Source organism: Dryobates pubescens, chromosome 9 (genome assembly GCF_014839835.1).
Source record: "Dryobates pubescens isolate bDryPub1 chromosome 9, bDryPub1.pri, whole genome shotgun sequence".
Taxonomy (NCBI): domain Eukaryota; kingdom Metazoa; phylum Chordata; class Aves; order Piciformes; family Picidae; genus Dryobates; species Dryobates pubescens.
The window spans coordinates 340,948-365,938 of record NC_071620.1 but is presented as its reverse complement, the minus strand read 5'-3'; the positions used below and the strand labels follow the sequence as shown (position 1 = coordinate 365,938).

Here is a 24,991-nt window from a genome sequence, read left to right as displayed (position 1 = left end):
GGATTGGAGGTGGGGTCTCAGCAGAGCAGAGCCCAGGGGCAGAATCCCCTCTCTCACCCTCAGTTGTTGGTTGAGAAGCTGACAGAGGTGGTGCGGTTGCAGCTCTGATCCAAGTGCTCAGGGCTGGCTTGCAAAAGGTGGGAAATGAGGAACTAAAACTAACCCCACAGGAGAAGTTCCAAGCACAGCTGCCATGACCTGGCTCCTCTGGCTGAAACAGCTTCACACAGCTGCTGGGCTGCCTTATTTTAAGCCGACCCACAGGGGACTTCAGCTCTCTGCTCTGGGCTGGGTTTGCCTTTGGGTGGGTTTGGCTTTTTGGGTGGGTTTGCCTTTGCTTCTCTTTTGTTAGATTTGGCTTTCTTTGGGTTGGGTTTTTCTTCTTCCTTTGGGTTGGGTTTGGCTTTCTTTGGGTTGGGTTTTTCTTCTTCCTTTGGGTTGGGTTTGGCTTTCTCTTTTGCACACTGTGCCAATTTCCTTGCTGCACGTACCACACCATCCTACCTTCCTGGAAGGAAGGGTGACCATGGGCACTGGAGATAACCAGGAATGGAACATTCCTGTGACTGGGCCTTGCATGCAAACATCTGTGGCACAACCCTCTATTTTTAACACCACAGAGCTCATGAACTTCATCCCAGGTACAAATCCACAGAGGACCTTCACCCATCCTACCACAGCCCAGATCTCCACACTTCCCATCAGCATCAGACGTCTCCTTCACACGTGCATAACCCAGACAGGAAGCAACCAGACTCCTAGCAGATTACTGAGGTGGTTTAGCAAGAATTCCCCATCCTGGGCACATCAGTGTGTGGTCACAAAGCTGTGGGATTAGTAAATGGAAGGCTGAGTCACCCCTGAGGCGTGTGAAGCGGGCCCTGACACCATTCCATGCATGATGACCATGATGCAGAGCGTGCAATTAATGGGGCTGGGGGAGGATGCATTGCTGGAGGCTGCATTCACCTGTGGCACGGACAGCAGAGGCTGCATCCATCAGTGACATCTCTTTATGTGATTAACTCTCACCTGTCTGCTCCTTCTTGGTCCCTTTCTCCAGGGTCAGGACGTGCCTGGGGTGAGGCCTACCTGCCTGCTCCACGACAGCGCTGTGCGGCGCAGGGGCGGCCGTGTCCATAAGAGCTCCTCCCTCGCCACGGCCTCCTGCGCGCCCCGGCGCGCCACAGCTACTGCCTGACACGTCTCTGCTAGGCTTAGCAGCAGGCTTCAGCAAAGCCCCAGTGTCAAAGACAGGCTGGGAGGCCTCATGCATCCCTTCCCAGCTGGCACGGCGGGCTGTTAGTGCACCAGCCTCAGGGCTCGGCGCAGGGGGCGTAGCGTGGAGAGAGCCTCCCTCTGCAGCAGAGACACTGGGAGTCAGAACTGGGTCCTGCTCCATGCAGACAACAGGATGAGGGAATGGGCACAGAGAAGGGACAGCCAAAGTGTGACATGTGGCAGCTTGGACACACACAGTATTAGGCCTGAGGTCAGTGTTTGATGCATGTGGGATGCATCTCAAGCTGCTCACAGGCAGCCTCTCCTCCTCTGAGCAGAGCTACAGGCAGCCAAAAATATCCTGCCCGTGGCACAACTCTTTCATGGAGTCATTGAATGGCCTAGGTGGGAAAGGACCTCAGAGCTCAGTGATCCAACCTCCCCTCCACGCCCAGGGACACCTCTCAACCAGGCTCAGCTGCTCAGGGCCTCATCCAGCCTGGCCTTCAGCACCCCCAGGCAGGAGGCAGCCACAGCCTCCCTGGGCAGCCTGGGCCAGAGGCTCAGCAGCCTCACACTCAACAACTTCTTCCTCAGCTCCACTCTGCCCCTACTCTGCCTCAGCTCCAAACCCTTCCCGCTGGGCCTGGCTCCAGCCCCCCTCAGGAGCAGTTCCTCTGCAGCCTTCCTGCAGGATCCCTTCAGGTGCTGGCAGCAGCTCTGAGGAGCCCCTGGAGCCTTCTCCTCTGCAGGCTGCACAGCCCCAGCTCCCTCAGCCTGTGCTCCCAGCAGAGCTGCTCCAGCCCTGGCAGCATCTCTGTGGCCTCCTCTGGCCTCTCTCCAGCAGCTCTGTGTCCTCCTGCTGCTGGGGACAGCAGAGCTGGAGGCAGGATTGGAGGTGGGGTCTCAGCAGAGCAGAGCCCAGGGGCAGAATCTCCTCATTTGAGATTTTCCACCTCCAGAGGATCCCACTGCAGTGCCCCTGGCCACATCTGTCTGCTCTGAGGCTGAGGAGTGAGGCTGTGAGGTAGAAGGCAGAGGAAGGGGAGGATGGTGCACAACTGACTCTGTTCATGCTTAGTGACCACATTGATCTCTGTGGGTTAGTCCAGGCAGGGACAAGCAGCCAGAGCTCATCCAGAGGGGGAGGACAGGCAGGGTTAGGAAGGTTCACAAGAGCCACCTGGCACTGATTGTTTGGTTGAGTTGTGGGGGTCAGGAGCTGGTGTGCAACAGGGGTGACAGACACCACAGAGGTGATAAGCACCATAGCAGCAAAGCAGAACCACATTCCATGGCCCAGGACAGCTGTGAAGTGAACTTGGCAGTGCCCTCTGACAGGGAGCACCTGAAGAAGACTGGATGGGGAAGGTGAACAGGTCCACAAGAGTGCAGTGCCTGAACCTGTGGCTGTGAGAGCAGAGGAGCTGCCAACCAGTGATGGTTTGTGGGCAGCATTGGTTACAGGGAGTGGCTGCAAACATCCTGACTGCATTAAACACCCAAGCCAGCTGAGTGCAGGGAGGAGCAATGGGAGAGCCCTCACCAATGGCTGCCTTCACCTCGATGGGCTCCGAGTCCTGGGAGAACTCGCTGAGTCCTGCGGCGTTGACAGCCCTGACTCTGAAGATGTACTTCTCACCATGGGCCAGCCCGTGGCAGACGAACCTGCAGCAACCCAGAGGAGCAATTAGCAAGGGTGGCACAGCAAACAACCACCTTGGGTGGAGCTAGAAGGTCTTCAAGGCCCCTTCCAAGCCAAACTGTTCTGTGCATTGTCTCAGGGGGGAAATGAAAGGGTTCTTCCCTGAAAGTTTCTCCTGCTTTTACAAACCCATGAGGCCAACCAGCTGTGGAGTTAGAGAGTGGTTGGACCTGATCTTGAAGGGCTTTCAGAAATGAAATGATTCCATGGAATGAAGGCCTTGGAATGCAGAATGTATCCAAGCACCTCACTCACCTTGAAAGCTCATCCAGCCCAACCCCCTGCAGCCAGCAGGGACATCCCCAGCCAGAGCAGCCTGCCCTGCAGTGCTGCCAGCCATGGGGCAGCTCCCAGCTCTCTGGGCAGCCTGGGCCAGGCTCTCCCCACCCTCAGGGGCAAACATTTCTCCCTTCTCTCCAGCCTCAACCTCTCTCTGAGTCCAAACCACCCCCCCTTGGCCTGGCACCACAGGCCCTGAGAAGAAGCCTGTCCCCAGCTTTCTTCTAGGTCACTTGAAGCAGTGAAAGGCCACTAGAAGTCCCCCATTACCTTGTGCCTTTCACAGGATTGTTGTTGCATGGTTCCCAATGACCAGATCCAACCAGACTTGACTCAATGTAGTACCCAACCAGCTCCTTGGCATCTGGGGGCTCTGCCCAGGTGACAAGGACTGAGGTGTCTGTATTCCTCACTGGCATAACGTGGCTAGGAGCCTTGGGAACGTCTGTGGGAGAGAAGCAGACATCAGTGAGCCAGCATCCAGCCAGGACATACACAGCACACCATTCTTAGGGACATTCTCTGGGACACCAACAGGGCAAAGGCCAGTTAGCCCTCCAAAGCCTTCTCTGATCTACATTGAGCAGGGCAGGACCACAAGACAGGACCAGTAGGTTCAAGCTCCTGATGGTAAGGTTCCACACCAAGTGTGGGGTTCTGACCCTGAGAAGGAGCAACCCCCTGCATCAGTGCAGCTGAGGGGGGACCTGCTGGGAAGCAGCTCCAAGGAGAGGACCTGGGAGTGCTGGGAAACAGCAAGGTGCCCAGGAGCCAGCAAAGTGCCCTGGTGGCCAGGAAGGCCATAGGTGTCCTGGGGGGCAAGAACAAGAGTGCAGCCAGCACGGCAAGGGAGGCTCTCCTGCCCCTTTGCTCTGCCTTAGTGCAGCCCCATCTGGGCTGCTGGGTCCAGTGCTGTGCTTCCCAGTCCCAGAGAGACAGAGAGCTGCTGGAGAGAGCCCAGGGCAGGCTGCAGAGCTGCTGAGGGGCCTGGAGCAGCTCTGGCAGCAGCAAAGGCTGAGAGCCCTGGGGCTGTGCAGCCTGCAGGAGAGCAGCCCCAGAGGGCAGCTGAGCAATGCTCAGCAAGAGCTGAAGGAGCTGTGGGGAGCAAGAGGCTGGGGCCAGGCTCTGCTGAGTGGTGCCCAGGGCCAGGCCAAGGGGCAGAGCCTGGAAGCCAGGAGGTGGCAGCTGAGCAGCAGGAGAAAGTGGTTTGGGGGGAGGCTGCTGGAGGCCTGGAGCAGGCTGCCCAGAGAGGTTGTGGAGTCTGCTGGGGTGGAGAGCTTCCAACCCCCCCTGGGCACTGTGCTGCTGGGCAAGCTGCTGGGGGGGCCCTGCTGGAGCAGGGCTTGGGCTGGGGCAGCTCCAGGGGTCCCTTCCAGCCCCACCCTGATGGCATTCTGGGATTGCTTCTGACTGAGGGCATTTCTCTCCAGTCAGGTTTAGTCCATCCCCTCCTGCTGCACACCTGCACCAGGGATGTGACTTGGAGCTTCCTGAGAGGGAAAAGTGTGCTGGGTGCAGACTGAGGAGCTCTGCAGCCCACGGGATGAGTCACAAACCAAGCTCCTGTCAGACACCGACTTGCTCCTGAGATGTTTTCCAAGAGGAGCTGTTTTGCTCCCCAGGAATTGAGTTGGAAATGAAGCCAGCAGAGACAGGCTGGGAGCTGGATCAGGAGCTGCCCTGCAGTTTGGAAACAAAGGGCTGGGGGAGGCGTAGCTCCTGGTGCTTTGCTGTGGGGAACATCTCGGCTTCTCCTGCCCTGGAATCAGTCTGCATGGATGGAATTCCTGCTTGTTTGCATTGGCAGAGCAGGAAGGTGAAGCTCTGCTGATGTCTGGGCTTGGTTTCAGTGAGGGCTCTGAGAAGAAGGATTCTGGTGTTTCCTTCCCTTTGCCCTTCCTCTCCCACTGTCTTCAGCCTTTCAGGTTCTGGCCAGCCTTTACCTGCAGCTGGACTCCCTTGGTCTGCAGCTGTCATCTGAGCAGGTGTTAGAGGGTCAACAACCTAAACCAAAATGAGTCTAGCTAGGGAGAAGACATCACTGATGGCTTCTGATACTTGAGAACAAGAAGACACAGTCTCAAGCTGTGCCAGGGGAGGTTTAGACTGTAAGTGAGGAGGAAGTTCTTCACTGAGCGAGTCGTTTGCCATTGGGATGTGCTGCCCAGGGAGGTGGTGGAGTCACCATCCCTGGAGGTGTTCCAGAGGGGATTGGATGTGGCACTTGGTGCCATGGTCTAGCCATGAGGTCTGTGGTGACAGCTTGGACTCGATCTTTGAGGTCTCTTCCAACCTTGGTGAGACTGTGAGACTGTGAATCATGGAACCATGGAGCCACTGAATCGTGGAGCCATAGAATGGTTTGGGTTGGAAGGGACCTTAAAGACAGAATCATAGAATTGTGGAACCATAGAACCATGAAACCATGGAATCACAGAATGGTTTGAGTTGGAAGGGACCTTAAAGATAGAATCCTGGAACCATGGAATCACAGAATGGTTTAGGTTGGAAGGGACCTTAAAGATAGAATCCTGGAACCATGGAATCACAGAATGGTTTAGGTTGGAAGGGACCTTAAAGATAGAATCCTGGAACCATGGAATCACAGAATGGTTTAGGTTGGAAGGGACCTTAAAGATAGAATCCTGGAACCATGGAATCACAGAATGGTTTAGGTTGGAAGGGACCTTAAAGATAGAATCCTGGAACCATGGAATCACAGAATGGTTTGAGTTGGAGGGGACCTTAAAGATAGAATCCTGGAACCATGGAATCACAGAATGGTTTGAGTTGGAAGGGACCTTAAAGATAGAATCCTGGAACCATGGAATCACAGAATGGTTTAGGTTGGAAGGGACCTTAAAGATAGAATCCTGGAACCATGGAATCACAGAATGGTTTAGGTTGGAAGGGACCTTAAAGATAGAATCCTGGAACCATGGAATCACAGAATGGTTTGAGTTGGAGGGGACCTTAAAGATAGAATCCTGGAACCATGGAATCACAGAATGGTTTAGGTTGGAAGGGACCTTAAAGATAAGACTCACAGAGCCATGGAATCCTGGAACCACAGAACCATCGAACAGTTTGGGTTAAGAGGGACCTCAAAGCTCATCCAGTTGCAGCATGCCCTCCCTGGGCAGGGACCCCTCCCACCAGCCCAGGTCGCTCAGGGAGGGGGCAGCCCGGCAGGGGGCCGCACTCACCCAGCTTGTCGCCGGCCACGGTGGCGGCGGTGGCCTCGGAGGGCTGCCCCACGCCGGCGGAGTTGCAGCAGCGCACGCGGAAGCTGTAGGCCTTGCCCTCGGCCAGGTCGAAGAGCGCGAAGCGAGGCGAGCGCACCGGCGTCTCCGTGTTGACGCGCTGCCAGTCCTCCGTGCCCGCCACGCACTGCGGGCACAGCCGCGGCGTCAGGCCCTGCCCGCTCAGCCTCCGGCCCCGCGCCCCCCCCGGCCTTGCAGGGACTCGGTTGGACTGGGAGAGGCCAGGAGCCAGGGATTGTTTGGGCTGGAAAAGACCTCCGAGATCAGCAATCCAGCCACAGCCCTAGGAGCAGGGAAGTCCTTCTGCCCTGTGCTCAGCACTGCTCAGGCCACCCCTTGAGTCCTGTGTCCAGCTCTGGGCTCCTCAGCTTAGGAAAGAGGTTGAGCTGCTGGAAGGTGTCCAGAGAAGGGCAACAAAGCTGGGGAGGGGTCTGGAGCACAGCCCTGGGAGGAGAGGCTGAGGGAGCTGGGGTTGCTCAGCCTGCAGAAGAGGAGGCTCAGGGGAGACCTTCTTGCTCTCTGCAACTCCCTGCAGGGAGGTTGGAGCCAGGTGGGGGTTGGGCTCTGCTCCCAGGCACCCAGCAGCAGAACAAGAGGACACAGTCTCAAGCTGTGCCAAGGGACGTTTAGGCTCAAGCTGAGGAGAAAGTTCTTCCCAGCAAGATGGGAACGTGCTGCCCAGGGAGGTGGTGGAGTCCCCATCCCTGGGGGTGTTAAAAACAAAAGATTGGCTGTGGCTCTTGGAGCCATGGTTGAGTTGTCAGGAGGTGTTGGGTGTTAGGTAATAGGTTGTACTTGATGATCTCTCAGGCCTTTTCCAACCTGGCTGATGCTGTGATTCTGTAACCCAGCAGCCCCCTGCACACAGCTCTCAGACCATGTCCTGAACTGTCTCCAGGCATGGTGACTCTACCACCTCCACAGGCAGCCTGCTCCAGTGTCTGACAACCTCCAAGATCATCCAGTCCCACATCAACCCAACACCACCACAGTCATTGACCCATGTCCCTGCCTGCCATGTCCCCACATTTCTGAACACCTGCAGGGATGGGGACTGCAGCACCTCCCTGGGCAGCCTGTTCCTACAGCGTGAGCAGAAGTTACAGCAGGTGAAGGTGCCAACTGTCCACCTACTGCGGAAATTTTGCTGGCTGTAAGGTACCAAAGCTAAAGTCCTCTCCAGCAGAAGGAAGTGGTGTCATTGACTACATCCAGTTCTGGACCACTTGCAAACCAAGGTCTGCAGACATCCAACATCACAGAATCAGACACTGGTTTGGGTTGGAAGGCATCTCAAAGATCACCCAGTTCCAACCCCATGCCATGGGCAAGGACACCTCCCACTAGCCCAGCTTGTTCAAGGCCCCATCCAGCCTGGCTTTGAAGACATCTAGGCGTGGAGCCTCCACAGCTTCTACCATTAACACATTGCTCTTGTGTCCCTCTGCATCGTTCTGGGGTGGCTTCCAGAATTTTCATTTTCCAGCCAAAAAATAAGCCCTGAGCTGGTTTTAGGCCTGTGGGTAGCAGCACTCTGGCCCTTGTTCACTAACACCAGTGATTAATGGTGATTTCCACCCCCTGTGCTTCACATGAAGGACATTTTCTGGCTTCTGAGGGATTTCAAAGCTTTCTTAGATGGGAACTCAAAAATGCATCCTTTCATCCTCCCCAAGCTTGTTGCTAAGTGAAACATTTATTTAGACCAGATTTTGTATGAGGGATGAAAAAAAATGCCACATAAAGGGAAGCTATTTTTGGCTCCTTTGATGACACCTCAGGAGTGACAGGGAGAAAAGTTGGTGAGCCATGAGACAGAAGTGAAAATGGTGGTGGCCTGAAGGATCTTACAGGCTGGCAGCCATGAAAAAAACCCCAGCAGGGGACTGAAATTAAAATGGATTCTGGTCTGGAAGAGACATTTTGTCACCTTCCTTGAGCTGGTTGAGATCCAGCAAGGTAGAGTCCTGCATCTGGGAAGGAACAGCCCCATGACAGGTTGGGGCCTGACCTGCTGGAGAGCAGCCCTGGGGAAAGGGTCCTGGTGGGATGCCTGTGAGCCAGCAATGTGCCCTTGTGGCCAGGAAGGCCAAGGGCATCCTGGGGGGAATTAGAAGGGCTGTGGTGAGTAGGTCCAGAGAGGTTCTGCCCCTCTGCTCTGCCCTGGTGAGGCCATATCTGGAATATTGTGTCCAGCTCTGGGCCCTTCAGTTCAAGAAGGCCCTCAGGTTACTGCTGGAGAGAGTCCATCCCAGAGGCACAGAGCTGCTGCAGGCAGTGGAACATCTCCTATGAGGCCAGGCTGAGGGAGCTGGGGCTGGGAGCTGGGAGCAGAGCCTGAGGGCTGCCCTCATGGCTGGGGATGAAGATGTGCAGGGCTGGAGCCAGGCTCTGCTGAGGGATGGCCAAGGACAGCACAAGGGGCACTGGGGGCAAGCTGGAGCAGAGGAGGTGCCAGGGGCAGAGAAGGGAAACCTTTGTGCCTGTGAGGCTGCTGGAGGCCTGGAGCAGGCTGCCCAGAGAGGTTGGGGAGTCTCCTAACCCCACCTGGATGTGTTCATGTGTGCCCTGGCTGCCCCTGCTCTGGCAGGGGGTTGGACTGGATGATCTCCAGAGGTCCCTTCCCACCCCACCATGCTGGGATGTGACTTTGCTCTGTGCTTTCTCTTCACAGAGGCAGTTTGTCAGCCCATCTGCTTCAGGGCAGGTCACTACCCAGCTCATCAAGGGACACTGCAGCCTTTGACACCTTCTGCGTCTACTTTCCCATCTCCTGTCTTTTCGTTCCTCTTCCTTTATCTACAGCCACAGTTCTCTTGGTCACCTTCTAGTCCTGGCCCTAGTCTGAAAGTTCTGGGTGGAAATAAATTCATGGAATGGATGGGGCTGGAAGGAACCTCAAAACTCATCCAGCCCCCTGTCATGGGCAGGGACACCTCCCACCAGCCCAGGTTGCTCAAGGGCTCATCCAACATGGCCTTGAACACTTCCATCAAGGGGGCAACCACAGCCTTCCTGGGCAATCTGTTCCAGTGTCAAAATGCAAAGGTTATCAGCAGCTGGTTCTGCATGTGTCCCCTGTTACCTTCTCCACATAGTACATGATGCCCTCGTGGCCCCGCTGCCCAGGAGGCTTCCAGCTGAGCACCACGTAGTTCTTGGTGGCTTCAATAACCTGCAGGTCCGTAGGTGGGCCAGGAACAACACCCTCTGAAGAGCAGGGGAGAACAACAGGAAAGGGATTGGGATTGGGTTCCTCCAGATGTAGTGCCGTAAGGAAAACAGAGGAGGGGGACCAACACCCTGCCCCAGGAACTCGATACTCTCAGAAGGTAGAATTAAAGTTCTGCTAAAGCTTGGGCTGAAATGTCCTTCTCCAGGCATGGTTATCTGCCAGGACCTGAGTAATGAAACCTCACCTCCACCACCAAGCTCAGGGCTGAGTGACTCTCAGCACAACAAACTTTGGGTAGGAGCCAAAGTTCACTGAACCCACTGGGAGTTCTCCTCCTTACTCAGCCAGCTTCACCTTGGACTTTGGTAGGCCAAAGGGCTGTGTTTACCTGCAGGTTCCTCCTCAGTGACAATGATCTGGCCAGTCCAGGGAGCAGAAGGGTGACCTGAAACAAATGGCAGAGGTGTCATGGAAAGGGAAGACTTCAGAAACCTCTGAAATAAGGAGAAAGATGACTCCTAGGGCTCAAAACTAACACAAAGGTCACTGTGGCCGTTTGACGCTGTGCCTTTAAGGAAGGGGCACACTGGCTAAATGTTTATAAAAATATTTTGGTATTCTAAACGAATTTCATTGGCCAAGGAGGTGGGAGGTGAGATTGGACCCAAGGGAGCTGGGAACTTTCTCTCAGTCTTCCTTCCTTCGCTGTCCCTTTTGGCTGGATCTGCTTCTGGGCTTCTTGCCAAGAGATAAGAACTAACTCCCTCCCGGTGCCAGGCCTTTCTTCCTTCCCTGCCCTGTAAACCGTCCACATCTCTTTCTTCTACCTCTTTGGGGGAGAAGGGAGGTAGGGGGGTGAAGGGGGCAGAGGGGGAAGCCCCCTCTGTGGGGGGTCTGGTTTCTGGTTGAGTTCATTTGCTGTATATTCCTGTATATATTGTAAAATCCCTGTATTGGTTGTGTTACACAGAATCTGTTCCCTTGTAAAATATACTCTCATTTCTCCGACTGGGTTTAGCCGTGGTCTCTTTCTCAGTGGGGGAGGGAAAGCAGAGCCTTTCCTTTCAAACCACTACAGTCACCTAAGCTCCATTTTTGGTTGCTGTTGTGACTGTTGCTTATGTAGCAACCTGGTCACCCAAGGTGGTCACCCAAGGTGGTCACCCAGGGTGGTCACCCAGGGTGGTCACCCAAGCTAGCTGCAGGCTCGGGGGCTGGAACTGGATGATCTTGAAGTTCCCTTCCAGCCCAAACCATTCCACGAATCTATGAAACATTAAAGCAGAGAGCTTGGGATCTGTTGGGCATTGTGCCAATGTTGCTGCAGGACTTTGATCACCACATGAGCACAGTCTGTGGCTCAGAGACCATCCACACAGTCACAGAATGGGTTGGGTTGGAAGGGACCTTCAAGATCCTCCAGTTCCAACTCCGTGCCATGGGCAGGGACACCTCCCACTCGCCTAGGTTGCTTGAGGCCTCACCCAGCCTGGCCTTGAACACCTCCAGGGAGGGGGCATCCACAACCTCCCGGGAGGATCTGCTCAGCCGCTTTGCTGAGCTGTGGCTCCGTGGTGCCTGTGAGCTGGGAGCAGGGAGCACTGCAGCTGACAGAGCCCCCAGCGCAAAGAGCGGCGGGGTGATTCCTCCCTGCAGAGCTGTCTCCAGGGGGCTCTGCGTTTGCACTGCTCCCTCTGGTGGTGTTTCAAAGCCTTCTCAGGAGGTTGTTCTCATCCGGGTGGGGTTTTAATGGGCTGGGACTTCTTGTTCCGTGTGGGGAAGAGGAAGCTGAGGGGAGACCTCATTGCTCTCTACAGCTCCCTGAAAGGAGGCTGCAGTGAGGTGGGGGCTAGGCTCCTCTCCCTAGGATCAGGTGAGAGCAGGAGAGGAAGTGGCCTTGAATTGCCCCAGGGGAGGCTTAGGTTGGACGGGAGGAGAAATGTCTTTGCTGCAGGAGTGGTCAGGGACTGGCACAGGCTGCCCAGGGAGGTGCTGGAGTCCCCATCCCTGGAGGGGGTCCAGAAAGGTGTTTCCATGGTTCGTGGGGCCACGGTCTGGTGGCCATGGTGGGGTTGGGTCAATGTTGGACTGGATGATCTCAGAGGGCTTCTCCCACCCAAGCAGTTCCATCACTTCTAAAGCTGTGGGGCACCCTGCTCCACCTTACTTCTCAGCCTGGCTCTGTCAGAGGGGTCCAGGGCGGCCACGGGCGGTGAGACACGCGACGGGAGGCTGACGCCGGCGCTGTTGACGGCGCGGACGCGGAAGGTGTAGGAGCGGCCTTCCACCAGGCCGGTCACCGGCAGCCGCGCGAACTTCACCGGCGTCTCGTTGCACTGCGTCCAGTGGCTGGTGCCAACCTCACACCTGCACAGCACACATGGCCCAGAGAGTGACGGTGAGGGAAGGACCCAAGCTGGGGGCAGCCACTGACCTCTAGAGCTTCAGCTTCTCTTTGTCTTGGCTGGCTGCTCCGCAGCCACCTGCTCACTGGTGTTGGCTGGAGGTGACACCAAAGCAGCTGCACCAGGGCTTAGGGCTGAGGCACCATCTAGGCATGCACTAAATCCCTCACACCTGCACCCCTCTTTTTCCTCAGCTGAAAAGTCCCCATCCCTGGAGGTGTTCCAGAAAGGTATGGCCGTGGTGCTCAGGCACATGGTTTAGTGCCCACGGTGGCACTGGGCTGGTGGTTGGACTGGGTGATCTTAGAGGGCTTTTCCAAACTTAATGGTTCTGTGGTCAACAGGAACATGACCTAGCAGCTTGGGAAGCACTAGAGCACCTCTGCTGGGATTGCCAAGCCAAGGGAGCTGGGGTTGTTCAGCTTGGAGAAGGCTCCAGAGAGACCTCCTTGTGGCCTTCCAGCACTTAGAGGGGCCAATAAGAAAGATGGGTGCAGGATAAACAACCCCATCCCTCCCAGCCTGAAGCTGAGGGAGGAAGCAGGCTGTCATCATTTCCATCAAGTTAGAGCAGACCCAGCCAATCTAGACCCAATAAAGTCATTTTCTGGCCAGCAAGAAGAACAAAAACACCAAGTGACCATTTCACCTCCTGCTTTTACGGTCTTGAGTGAGGAGGAGCAGCAAGATGAGACCTCCAGCCCCATGTGCCCACTGACCTGTCAATGAAATAGCCAAGGATGGGGCTTCCTCCATCCACAGCAGGCTGCTTCCAGGAGACAATGACATAATCTTTGTTGGCATCCAAGCACTGCACGTCCAGGGGGGCACCTGGGGCGCCGGGGACCTCAGCATCAGCATCTGTGAGGACAGGGAGGGACATTCCCAGACCTGAGCCACGGGCCTTACACAAGGGTCAGGCAGTAAACACTGAAATCCGTTCCTACTGAGCCAAACCACCAGGTTCCATCAAGGCCAGGCTGGGTGAGGCCTTCAGCAGCTGAGTCTACCTGAGAGGCGTTCCTGCCCACGGTGGGGACGTTGGAGCAGATGAGCTCTGAGCTCCCTTCCAATCTCAGGCATTGTATGATGACTTCTGCAGTGAGTTTCCCTCCCAAGCCCATGTCCTACCTCTCACAAAGACATAGCTGCTGTACTCCTCATAGTAGTCTCCCATCACCACCCTCAGGGTGTAGAGGCCTTCATCTTCCTTGTTGGCATGGGGCAGGGTCAAGGAAGCTCGCTCCCCGCTCCAGTGCATCTGCACCCACTTGGATGGTGTAAGGAGGACACCTAGGAACAGAGAATTTCATGGTGAGAACTTGCTGGGTCTACTGAGGAGCAGCTTCTGGATAGGGAGAATATATTGGACCAGACTGGAAATACACAACAGTGTATAGAGCCTGGGTTGGAAAGGACATCCAAGATCATCAAGTGCAACCATCAGCCTAACACCACCATGACCATTAAGCCATGTCCCAAGGTGCCATGGACACTTTCTGTCCTCAAACACAGCCATAAATTGCAGGCAATTCTGTTCCCATGCCACTGGAACAGGTTACCCAGGGGGGGTCATGGAATCCCCCCTTCCTGGAGGTGTTCAAGGCCAAGCTGAATAAGGCCTTGAGCAACCTGGTCTAGAGGAGGGGTTTTGAATGAGGTGATCTTTAAGGTCCCTTCCAACTCAAACCATTCACAGAATCATGGAATATCTTTGGTTGGAAGAGACCTTCGAGATCACCCAATCCAACCTGTGACCCGGCACCGAAGGGTCACTGCTGAACCACGTCCCCAAGCACCAGGTCCAGATGCCACTTCAACATCTCCATGATTCTATGAACTTTCATTGAAAGAGAGAAACTGTTGAGTGTTTGGAGCTGTGAGGTGGTGGATTCAGCCGTGCTGCCCCAGGGCTGAAGGTGCAGAAGCCGCTGTTCCTCCCTGCCCGAGCTCCTCACCGTTGCGGTACCACTCGATGCCGGGTGTGAAGCGCTTGATGTCAGGACTGATGACCACGCTGCAGCCCAGGCTCATGGTCTCTCCTTCCCTCCCAAAGGACACATCAAACTTGTCAACAAACTTGATCTCAAACCTGGAGGCAAAGCCGTAAGGGGAAACTCCAACTGTGGGAGGGAGAAAGGAAAGAAATTAGGGCAAGAGAGTCCTACAATGGCTCAGGCTGCAAGGGACCTCAGAGCTCATCTGCTCCAACCTCCTGCCATGGGGAGGGAGTCTCAACCAGACTCAGCTGCTCAAGGCCTCGTCCAGCCTGGCTTTCAACACCGCCAGGGAAGTGGCAGCCACAACTTCTTTGGGCAACCAGAGCACTGCTGGCCCCTGGGGAGTTTCTCAGCACCCCCAAGTCTCTTCAGGGGTGCTCCCAACCCACTCTGCACCCAGCCTGGATTTGTGCAGTTTCCTTGTTGAACCTCATGCAGTTGGCACTGGCACACTTCTGAAGCCTGCTAAGAGTCCTCTGGATGCCATCCCTGCCCTCAAGTGAGTCCAGCAGCACACAGCATGGTGTCTCCCCAAACCTGCTGAGGGTGCCTCAATGCCACTGCCCACATCGCTGACAAAGATGTCAAACAGGACAGATCCCTGAGGAGCTCCACTTGTCACTGGTCTCCCCTTTATGGGTATTTAATTCTGCTTTTGTGACAGAAGCAGGAAGCAGCTTTGCAGTCCTTTGTCAGGATGTGCCAGTTGCAGAGGGATGTGCACCAAGCCAACCATGGAGTGCAACTTACGGCCCAGAGGCATGGAGCTAGCTCCAAAGCGTAACAGGCTTTCATCAACTTCTCCTTTGTATCCTAGAAAGGGAAAAACAAACCAACTCTGGTCACTGGCATCAAGAGCTGAGGGCTCCCTGAGCCCCAAAACCAAGGCAGGAAGGAGAGGTTCTGCAAACCTACTCTTGACCACGAGGGAAGCAAAGGCTGAAATTTCTCCTTTGACATTCATGGCAGAGGCTCGGTACTGAGCAATGTCATCAAAATCACACCTGAAACAGAGGGAGATGATGAGCTGGAGTACCTCTGTGCAGGCTCAGCACTGCTGGAGACCTTTCTTCTGTCTAAGTGAGGCTGGATGGAGGCTTGAGCAACCCGGCCCAGTGGAAGTCCCTGCCCGTGACATGGGGGTGGGACCTGGATGATCTTCAGGGTCCCTTCCAACCCAGCCCATTCCACAAATCCATGAAAGCCAGAACCACAGGCAGCTCAGCTGCACAGCCTTGGGACCTCTCAGATCCCCTAAGAGGAGCACTGACTTTCTGCAGGTCTCCATCCACAGCACGCTTCAGCAGAAGGCATCAGTGCAGCTCCCTGGCGGCCCTTACGTGCTGATGTGCAGCGAGTGCAGCCCGTAGCGGCTCTCGATGGTGTACTTGCCGGGGTGAGCCTGCACGTCGATGGGGACATTGTTCTTGTACCTGGGGAGAGCACAGACACTGTCACAACCAGGGGGTTTCACCAGGGACCTGGACAGGTCAAAGGCTTAGTGTTGCATAGAACGGCTCAGGTTGGAAGTGACCTCAGAGCTTATCTGCTCCAAGCTCCCCACCATGCCCAGGGACACCTCTCACCTCCACTCAGCTGCTCAAGGCCTCATCCAGCCTGGCCTCCAGCACCCCTAGGCAGGAGGCAGCCACAGCCTCCCTGGGCAGCCTGGGCCAGAGGCTCAGCAGCCTCACACTCAACAACTTCTTCCTCAGCTCCACTCTGCCCCTGCTCTGCCTCAGCTCCAAACCCTTCCCCCTTGGCCTGGCTCCAGCCCCCCTCAGGAGCAGTTCCTCTGCAGCCTTCCTGCAGGATCCCTTCAGACATGCTGGCCACACTCTTCTTGATGCCCCCCAAGACACCTTTGGTCTCCTTGGCCACAGGGGCACATTGCTGGCTCATGGTGAACTTCTTGACCTCCAGCATTCCCAGAACCCGCTCCTTGGAGCTGCTCCCCAACACCTCAGCCCCCAGCCTGCACTGATCCATGGAGCTGTTCATCCCCAGACGCAGCACTCTGCACTTGGCATTCTCCAATCCCATCAGAACATTGCCATCTCTAAGTTTTCTCCACAGGGCTGGGCAATGTTTGGATGCTGGTGGCCATCACCTGGTGTTGTAACTGCTAGCAGGCAGGTGACCTCCACTTCTTTTGTCTTCACTGTCAGGTTGGGGAGAAGGGATGGGCTGAGCCCTCACTCCCGCACAGGCAGGGCCGCTGTGTGAGGAGCGCCCCTCGGTATTTCTGGCAGGGTGAATTCCAGCAGAGCCAAGTCATGAGCTAATCTTGGCCTGCAGCCTCCCACTGCCAGCATGGCTCCTGCTGCTGGTGTCACATGTCCTGCTTCTCCAGCTGCTGCTCCCAAGGCAGCCACAACAGCTGCAGCAGACAAGGCTTTACTGTACAGAGAGCTTGTGGAGCTTTGGCCAGGGGCCAAGCTGCCCATGCAGCCACCCCAGCCCCAGTGAGAGCTCTGAGGCTGAGGGGGACATGGGAAGATTTTGAGCATCAGAGAAAAAGGAGGCGAAGGAAAGGGCTGTGAGTTGGGGCTTGCTGGGCAGCGAGGGCAAAGCTGGTGGAGAAACTGCACTGAGAAGTCTTCAATGCCAATGCTCAGCAGAGAAGGCTTCACCCAGAGGAGAAGGCAGCCAGCTTGGGGGGATAGTTTGAAGACCTCTGCACCTGGCCTTGAACACAAGTCCTGTGAGGAGCAGCTGAGGGAGCTGGGGTTGGTCAGTCTTCAGAAGAGGAGGCTGAGGGGAGACCTCATTGCCCTCTGCAGCTCCTTCAGAGGAGGTCGCAGTGAGGTGGGTGTTGGGCTCTTCTCACGTGCAACAAGCGACAGGACAAGAGGAAACAGCCTCAGATTGTGCCAGGGGAGGTTCAGCCCACTGCCCAGGGAGGTGGTAGAGTCTCCATCCCTGGAGGTGTTTCAAAGCCAGGTGGATGTGGTACTGAGGGAGGTAGTTTGGTGGTGGTGGCTCAGCAGCAGCAGTGGGGTTGTGAGCTCTGGGTGAGTGCTTGGACTTGCTGATCCCCAAGGTCTCTTCCAACCTCACCTCTCTCTGGGGGCAGACAGCAGTGACACGGTGACCAACTCACCAGGTGACACGGGGCTCTGGCCAGCCAGCCACGGAGCAGTGGAAGCTGACAGTCTGCTCCTCCCAGACGGTGTGGGAGCGCGGCTCGATGACGAACTCGGGGGCGTGCAGCAGCTGGTCCTGGTTCAGCTTCCTGCGGAAGGCCTGGGTCTCCTCCAGCTGCAGGGCAAACGCTGCTGCCAGGGGCTGCCCACCGCCCCTGGGCACCAGCTCCAGCAGCTCCCTTAGCACACACAAAGCAGGGCTTTGAGAGCAGGAGAAAAGCAGCCTCTTTGGCTTGGAAATTGGAGACAGACAGAGTCATGGAACAGGTTGGGTCAGAGGGACCCTAGAGCTCAGCCAGTTCCAAGCCCCTGCCGTGGGCAGGGACAGCTCACACCAGCCCAGGTTGCCCAAGGCTGCGTCCAGCCTAGCCTGGAGGGACTCCAGAGAGAGGGCATCCACAGCCTCCCCAGGCAGCCTCTCTGAGGTAGGCACTTTGGCTAAGCTTATCCCCAGGCCTTAAAACTCCAGAAGCCACCCCAGCACAGTCTTGGTAGCAAGACAGGGACAATGGCAGCTACCTCATCACCCATCCTCATCCTCATCCACACAAGGATGCTGTGCCACTCAGCTGGGTGTTCTAAGATGTCCCTCTTATCCCAGCACATCAGAAGCATTCCTGGTGCCTACCTGGGGCACAGAACCTCTTTTCTTATCCGCCTGACACCATGATGACAAGACAGAAACGATCTCCTTTCAAGGCATTTTGGGTTTTACCACCATTACTGTGATGGTCCCTGGCTTAAATCAGGGTCCTGTTGTCATGGAATGGAATTGTTCTGGTTGGAAGAGACCTTGAAGATCTTCAAGTCCAACCACGAACCCAGCACTGCCAGGGCACTATTAAATCCATGGCCCTCAGCAGCATGTCTCCATGGCTTTGAAACCCCTCCAGGGCTGGGGACTCCACCACTGCCCTGGGCAGCCTGGGCCAGGCCTTGACAACCCTCAAGGGGAAGAAATTGTTCCTCATGTCCAACCTAGACCTGTCCCGGTACAACGTGAGGTCAGTTCCTCTCATCCTGTCGGAGAGACCGACCCCCCCCGGCTCCAAGCTCCTTCCATGGAGCTGTAGAGAGAGGTCTCCTCTCAGCATGCAGAATCCCTTTTAATTCCTTTGTCATTTGCTTCATGGCCAGGCAGTTCCAAGCCCCATCACAGCCCCATGCTGTCACATCCCAGATGCCCCTTCCCCCCTTTACCTTCTTCTGCAGGGCCACACGCTCAGCAGACTCCCGGACCACCACTTTCCTTGACTTCTTCTCATGATGCTCCTCTTCAGAAGCTGTCTTGGCTGTCTTGGCCACCTTGCTGACCTTCACCCCTTCACTCGTGGCAAAAAGGTTCCTCTGGGCAACGTAGGCAGCACTTTCCTTAATCCTTTCCTCCTCTGTGTCTGTGATACCACTCAGGTTCACTTCCCTGAAAGACATTCAAAGGGACAGCCTGCTGGGCAATGCTGAGGGCATGCTGCAGTGATACCTTTGATCAAGGAGCCAGCTGCAGTGGACATCCCTCCTGCATGACGTAGAACCATAGCTTTGGCTTGGAAGGGACCTCAGAGCTCCTCTGCTCCAACCTCCCCTCCATGCCCAGGGACACCTCTCAGTCAGACTCAGCTGCTCAGGGCCTCATCCAGCCTGGCCTTGAGCATCCCCAGGCAGGAGGCAGCCACAGCCTCCCTGGGCAGCCTGTGCCAGTCTCACCACCCTCACACTGAAGAACTTCTTCCTCAGCACCAGTCTAACCCTGCTCTGCCTCAGCTCCAAACCCTTCCCCCTTGGCCTGGCTCCAGACCCCCTCAGGAGCAGTTCCTCTGCAGCCTTCCTGCAGGATCCCTTCAGGTGCTGGCAGCAGCTCTGAGGAGCCCCTGGAGCCTTCTCCTCTGCAGGCTGCACAGCCCCAGCTCCCTCAGCCTGTGCTCCCAGCAGAGCTGCTCCAGCCCTGGCAGCATCTCTGTGGCCTCCTCTGGCCTCTCTCCAGCAGCTCTGTGTCCTTCTCCTGCTGGGGACAGCAGAGCTGGAGGCAGGCTTGGAGGGGCAAAATCCTCTCTCCTGCCCTGCTGCCCACCCTGCTCTGGCTGCAGAGATGTGAAGGTTGTTCTGGTGCCCAGCTCACTGTGGCCTGAAGTGGCTGGGCTCTTTTAGGCTTTTCTTTCATGTTGGTATTGTGTCCATGACCACATGCCAAGGCTGAAGAGGTCCCTGCCACATTCCACTCAGATATTTATTGTTGTGTGGAAGATAACAGCTGAAGGCCACCGACCCACCTGCACCCCGAGTGTCACTCCAGCCCCCCTGCCTGCCCCATGTGCTCTTTGCCATCAGCACACAAGCATTCCCTGGCAGAGCTCAGCTCTCCAGGCAGCTGCTGCCCATGCTGCTGGAAGTCCTTCCAGTGCGGTGTCACCGTTTCCATCGCTTTGTGCTGCTTTGGAGCCCTCAGCTTCTCCCCTCAGGGCAGTGATTGGATCAAAAACTGGCTGGTTGCTGGGCCCAAAGAGGGGTGGGGAACCGAGTGAACTCTGGCTGGTCACCAGTGGTGGTCCCCAGGGCTCTTTGGTATCTTTATCAATGCTCTGGGTGAGGGGATCAGGCACCCACAGCCAGTCTGCAGATGGCACCAAGCTGGGTGGCTGTGTTGGTCTGCAGGAGGGGAGGAGGCTCTGCAGAAGGCCCTGGGCAGGATGATCCATGGCTGAGGCCATTGGGATGAGGTTCAACAAGGCCAAGTGCTGGGTCCTGCACTGGGGTCACAACAACCCCACGAAGGCCCCAGGCTTGGTGCAGGGTGGCTGGAAACTGCCCAGCATAAAAGGACCTGGGGGGCCTGGGTGACAGCAGCTGGAGATGAGCCAGCAGTGCCCAGGTGGCCAAGAAGGCCACCAGCAGCCTGGCCTGGAGCAGCAATGGTGTGGCCACCAGATGCAGGGCAGGGGGAGAAGGTTGGTCCTGTCTCCCAAGGAACAAGTGACAGGAGAAGAGGAAATGGCCTCAGGTTTTTCCAGGGGAGGTTTAGGTTGCCCATGAGGAACAATTTCTGCCCACAAAGGGGCCCCATGCCCAAAGAGGCTTCAAAGCTGTGGAGATGTGGTGCTGAGGGCCATGGTTTGGTGGTGACCTGGCAGTGCTGGGTTTGTGGTTGGACTGGAGGATCTGAAAGGTCTGTCCAACCACAATGGTCTCACAACTGCATCCCAAAGCACCCAGAGCTCATTTCAACACTCTTGCAGACTCTGCCTGTGCCTCCCAGAGCTGTTTGGAACCAGGAACAGCAATGATGAGCAAGTGTAAATATTTAATGCTGTTGATCAAAAGCATCTGGGGATCACTGCAGATGACTGGGCTGAGCTTTCTGCTGGCCTGAGGGCATTCATCAACTCCCAGAAGATGCTTTAGGCCTGGAGGAGCAGGTCCACAGAGTGATGTAGATGTTAACAGGTGTAATTACAGAGGAAATGACTCAGCTTGGCTGAGAGGGAGAAGACTGCTGAGTACAGAGAGCTCCAGCAATGTTGACACTAAGCATCCAAAGCTGACTTCAGAGACCTGCAGCTACAGGTGCTGATGGTGAGGGAGAGGCTGTGCTGAAGTGAAGCAGCTGAGACAGCAGAGCCCAGGGCAGGCTGCAGAGCTGCTGAGGGGCCTGGAGCAGCTCTGGCAGCAGCAAAGGCTGAGAGCCCTGGGGCTGTGCAGCCTGCAGGAGAGCAGCCCCAGAGGGCAGCTGAGCAATGCTCAGCAAGAGCTGAAGGGGCTGTGGGGGGCAAGAGGCTGGGGCCAGGCTCTGCTGAGTGGTGCCCAGGGCCAGGCCAAGGGGCAGAGCCTGGAAGCCAGGAGGTGGCAGCTGAGCAGGAGGAGAAAGTGGTTTGGGGGGAGGCCTGGAGCAGGCTGCCCAGAGAGGGAGAGCAGGGTTAGACTGGATCTGAGGAAGAAGTTCTTTAGTACCAGGGTGGTGAGACTGTGGCACAGGCTGCCCAGGGAGCTGTGGATGCCTCCTCCCTGGGGGTGTTCATGGCCAGGCTGGATGAGGCCTGGAGCAGCTGAGTCTAGCTGAAAGGTGTCTGAGGTCTCTTCCCACCTGAGCCATTCTGTGGCTCTACAAAATCCACCTGATGGTTCCTCCAGTCCTCAGGTCAGGTCTCTGACTCCAGTGCAGCCAACATCTAACCTCACACTGAAGGTGATGCCTGGAGAAGGCTCTGCTGGGGACTGTGGGAGTAGAGAGGGGGCCATACACTGGGAGCAGGCTGCCCAGAGAGGTTGTGGAGCTTCCTTGTGTGGAGAGCTTCCAACCCCCCCTGGGCACTGTGCTGCTGGGCAAGCTGCTGGGGGGGCCCTGCTGGGGCAGGGTGAGCTCCAGCTGTCCTTTCCACCCCACCACACTGGGACTGGGTGAGTTATAATCACACAGGTGATCTTCAGGGTCCTGTCCAACCCAAACTATTCCATGAATCCCTTTTCCAATTTGATAGAAAGTGGCCCTGGTGAGGTGCTCAAACCCAGCCACTGAGCTTCATTTGTCTGGCTCCAGATCTTCAATGTCTGATGTTTTTTGCCACTCAGCTGACCTCTCTTTGTCTTTTTATCACCGATGGCAGGTGCAAATCATCCCCTTGAGGCACAGGAGTGCAAAACCCAATTAATAAAGGATTTGTTAGGCCATAATTTGCTAATGAGCTCTCAAAAGTCAGACACCCAGCTGAACTTACCTCCCTGTGAAGATGGGCACCGAGTAGTCCATGGCTTCATTCTCCTTCTCCTCGGACACCACATTCTGTTTGGCTCTCTTCGCTTTGGGGCTCATCTTGTAGGACTGATCTTCAGCCAGTAAACTGGAATCTTTCAGCCTGAAATACAGAGAAGATTGTTCAGTCCAGAGCAAACAGCTGGGCAGAAGCTCCAAAAGGACCTTAAAGGACTGATGGATGGACTAAAAGGGTTGTGATCAATGGGCCCAGCTGAAGACCAGTGACAACTGGAGCTCCCGAGGGATCTGTCCTGGGTCCAGTGCTGTTTGACACATTTGTCATCAACATGGTCAGAGACACTGGGGCAACCTCAGCAGGTTTGGGGTAACACCAAGCTGTGTGGTGCTGGACTCACTTGAGGGCAGGGATGGCACCCAAGAAGACTCTTGAAAGGCTTGAGGAGTGTGCCAGGGCAACTGCAGGAGGTTCAACCAGGCCAACTGCAAGGTCCTGCAGCTGGGTCAGGCCAGCCCCAGGCACAGATCCAGGCTTGGGGCAGAGTGGATTTGGAGCAGCCCTGAAGGAAGAGGCTTGGGGGTGCTGGGTGCTGAGCAGCTCCCCAGCAGTGCCTCCTGCAGCCCTCAGGCAGCTGTGTGCTGGGCTGCAGCCAGAGCAGGGTGGGCAGCAGGGCAGCAGAGGGGATTCTGCCCCTGGGCTCTGCTCAGACCTCCCCTCCAAGCCTGCCTCCAGCTCTGCTGTCCCCAGCAGAAGCTGGCAGTGGAGGATGGAACTCTTTGGAGCTTTGTGAATTCAGTTTGTAGGCACCATACTGTTTCTGTGCAACAAACTGATCCCCATTTCTCTGATCAGGTTTACTTCCCTCTTTTATCTTGGCTATTTCTTGCTGCACATCATAACCCCTGAGCCCTGCCCACAACCATCACCTAGGTGTCCCCAGGGAGGACCCTGCTTTCTTGAAGCACCTTCTAAAGCTTTGCTCTTTATGTTGGGGTCTTCCAGCCTTTTATCTGCTAGGTGGAACAAGATCTCCCTGGAGGAGAAAGGAGCAGGGTGTCACTCTCTAGTTTCACCCTGAGGAACAGCATCATGACCTTCCAACAGCTTTCAGCCTCATCTGATCTGCCCCCAGATACTGCAGGGATGGATTGTTGCAGGGCAGATGCTTGGTGACCCAAGTGTTATTTCTTGATGGTTTTTCCCATGTTAGAAGATCAATGCCACCCTTTTCCTAGTCTCTCAGTCAGTGAATGGGGAGTTGTGTGACTGCCACTGCTAAAGGCAATGTCCTGTGGAGGTGTACAAACCACCTGGACACCATCAGCCTTTAGAGTCACAGATTCCTGGAATGGGTTGGATTGGAAAGGATCATAAAGATTGTCCAGTTCCAGCCCCCTGCCATAAGCAGGGACACCTCACACCAGAACAGGCTGCTCCAGGCCTCATCCAACCTGGCCTTGAAGAGAACAACACTGTGCAAGTCCTCTGAAACTTCCAAAAAGAGGGTCTGGTTTGATGTCTTCTCCTCAGACAGAAACAGACTTCAATACATAGGGTCTGTACTGGTCCCAGTGCAACAGACTCGGAGACTGAGGCACCCTCAGCAGGTCTGGAGATGGCACCAGGCTGAGTGGTGCTGTTGGTAAGGCTGAAGGGACCTGGAGAGCTGCAGAGGTGGCTGAGGAGAATCTCATGAGGTGCAATAAGGCAAATTGCACCTAGGTCAGGGCAACCCTTGGACATCAGTCCAGACTGGGGCTGATGAGATGATTTACAGACATGGACCTGCTGGAGAGGGTCCAGAGGAGGCCACAAAGATCAGAAGGCTGAAGCACCTCTGCTATGGGGATAGGCTGAGTGATTGGGGCTGTTCAGCCTGGAGAAGAGAAGGCTTCAGGGAGACCTTAGAGCAGCCTTCCAGTACCTGCAGGGGCTCCAGGAGTGCTTGGGAGGGACTTTGGACAAGGGCTGGGAGTGCCAGGGTGAGGAACAATGGCTTTGAACTTGTAGAGGGTAGATTGAGAGTGAAGATCAGGAAGAAATTCTTGGCAGTGAGGGTGGGGAGACACTGGCACAGGCTGCCCAGGGAGGCTGTGGATGTCCCCTCCCTGGAGGTGTTCAAAACCAGGCTGGATGAGGCTTTGAGCAACCAGGGCTGGTGGGAGGTATCCCATGGCAGGGGGTTGGAGCTGGATGAGCTTTGAGGCCCCTCCCAACCCAACCCAACCCAACCCAACCCAACCCAACGAATGCTCCCCAGAGGGACCTACTCACCCCCGACTGTAGGCTTCAGAACCCAGCCTGTAGGCTGTGGCCAGCTTGTTGATGGACTCAGATCCATGCCTGTAGGCAGCTGAGCTGCTGCTGAAGGCCTCGGAGTCCAGCCCATAGGCAGCAGAGCTCTGCCTGGCAGCAGAGTGCTCGTAGGCAGCGGAGCCATAGCTGTAGGCAGCAGAGCTGTGGCTGTGAGCTGAGGAAGAGTCGAGGCTGGCGGCCGAGGCCCGGCGGTACCCCGCGGCGCTGCGGCTGTAGGCGGCAGAGCCTTGGGCGTAGAGAGCAGAGCTGCTCTTGGCCTGCTTGTGGTAGTGGCTGAGGGTGGAGTGCAGCTCCCGGTGGCGGTAGGCGCGGTCGTAGTGCTCCAGCTGCCGCTGGTAGAAGGGCAGGGACAGCATGGTGGCAGCGCCGGCTCCGGCTGCGCTGCGGCGGGGCAGGGGCTGCAACACAGCAGGCAAAGAGGCTGCGGCACGTTGGAACGGGAGCTTAGAACCACGGAGTCGCAGCCTGCGGGGCGTGGAGAACAACCACTGACCCAGCACGGCCAGGGCACCGCAACCCGTGGCCCTCAGCACCACGCCTCTGCAGCTGTGAAACCCTTCCGGGCAGGGGGACTCCGCCGCTGCCCTGGGCAGCCTGGGCCAGGCCTGGACAACCTTTTCCAGGAAGAAATTGGTCATGTCCAACCTAAACCTCCCCTGGGGCAACTTGAGACCATTCCCTCTCATTCTATCACTTGGTGCTGGGGAGCACAGCCCAACCCCCACCTGGCTCCAGCCTCCCTTCAGGGAGCTGCAGAGAGCAAGGAGGTCTCCCCTCA

At 56.3% G+C, this 24,991-nt stretch overlaps 1 protein-coding gene across 1 annotated transcript in view; it reads right to left on the bottom strand.

Moving 5' to 3' along the window:
• MYOM1 (myomesin 1) overlaps positions 1–24,569 on the bottom strand; it is a 43,471-nt gene extending 18,902 nt beyond the window's left edge. Inside the window, exons 1-16 of the mRNA XM_009899401.2 lie at positions 24,172–24,569; positions 21,901–22,038; positions 18,395–18,614; positions 17,152–17,309; positions 15,389–15,481; positions 14,964–15,052; positions 14,799–14,861; positions 14,007–14,171; positions 13,180–13,341; positions 12,768–12,909; positions 11,811–12,010; positions 10,032–10,088; positions 9,554–9,678; positions 6,412–6,595; positions 3,476–3,650; positions 2,768–2,889 (exon numbers count right to left, since the gene is read on the bottom strand). Coding sequence (XP_009897703.2) covers positions 2,768–2,889; positions 3,476–3,650; positions 6,412–6,595; positions 9,554–9,678; positions 10,032–10,088; positions 11,811–12,010; positions 12,768–12,909; positions 13,180–13,341; positions 14,007–14,171; positions 14,799–14,861; positions 14,964–15,052; positions 15,389–15,481; positions 17,152–17,309; positions 18,395–18,614; positions 21,901–22,038; positions 24,172–24,569 — 2,491 coding nt within the window. The remainder of the gene's footprint in view (positions 1–2,767; positions 2,890–3,475; positions 3,651–6,411; positions 6,596–9,553; positions 9,679–10,031; positions 10,089–11,810; positions 12,011–12,767; positions 12,910–13,179; positions 13,342–14,006; positions 14,172–14,798; positions 14,862–14,963; positions 15,053–15,388; positions 15,482–17,151; positions 17,310–18,394; positions 18,615–21,900; positions 22,039–24,171) is intronic.
• Positions 24,570–24,991: the final 422 nt, after the last annotated feature.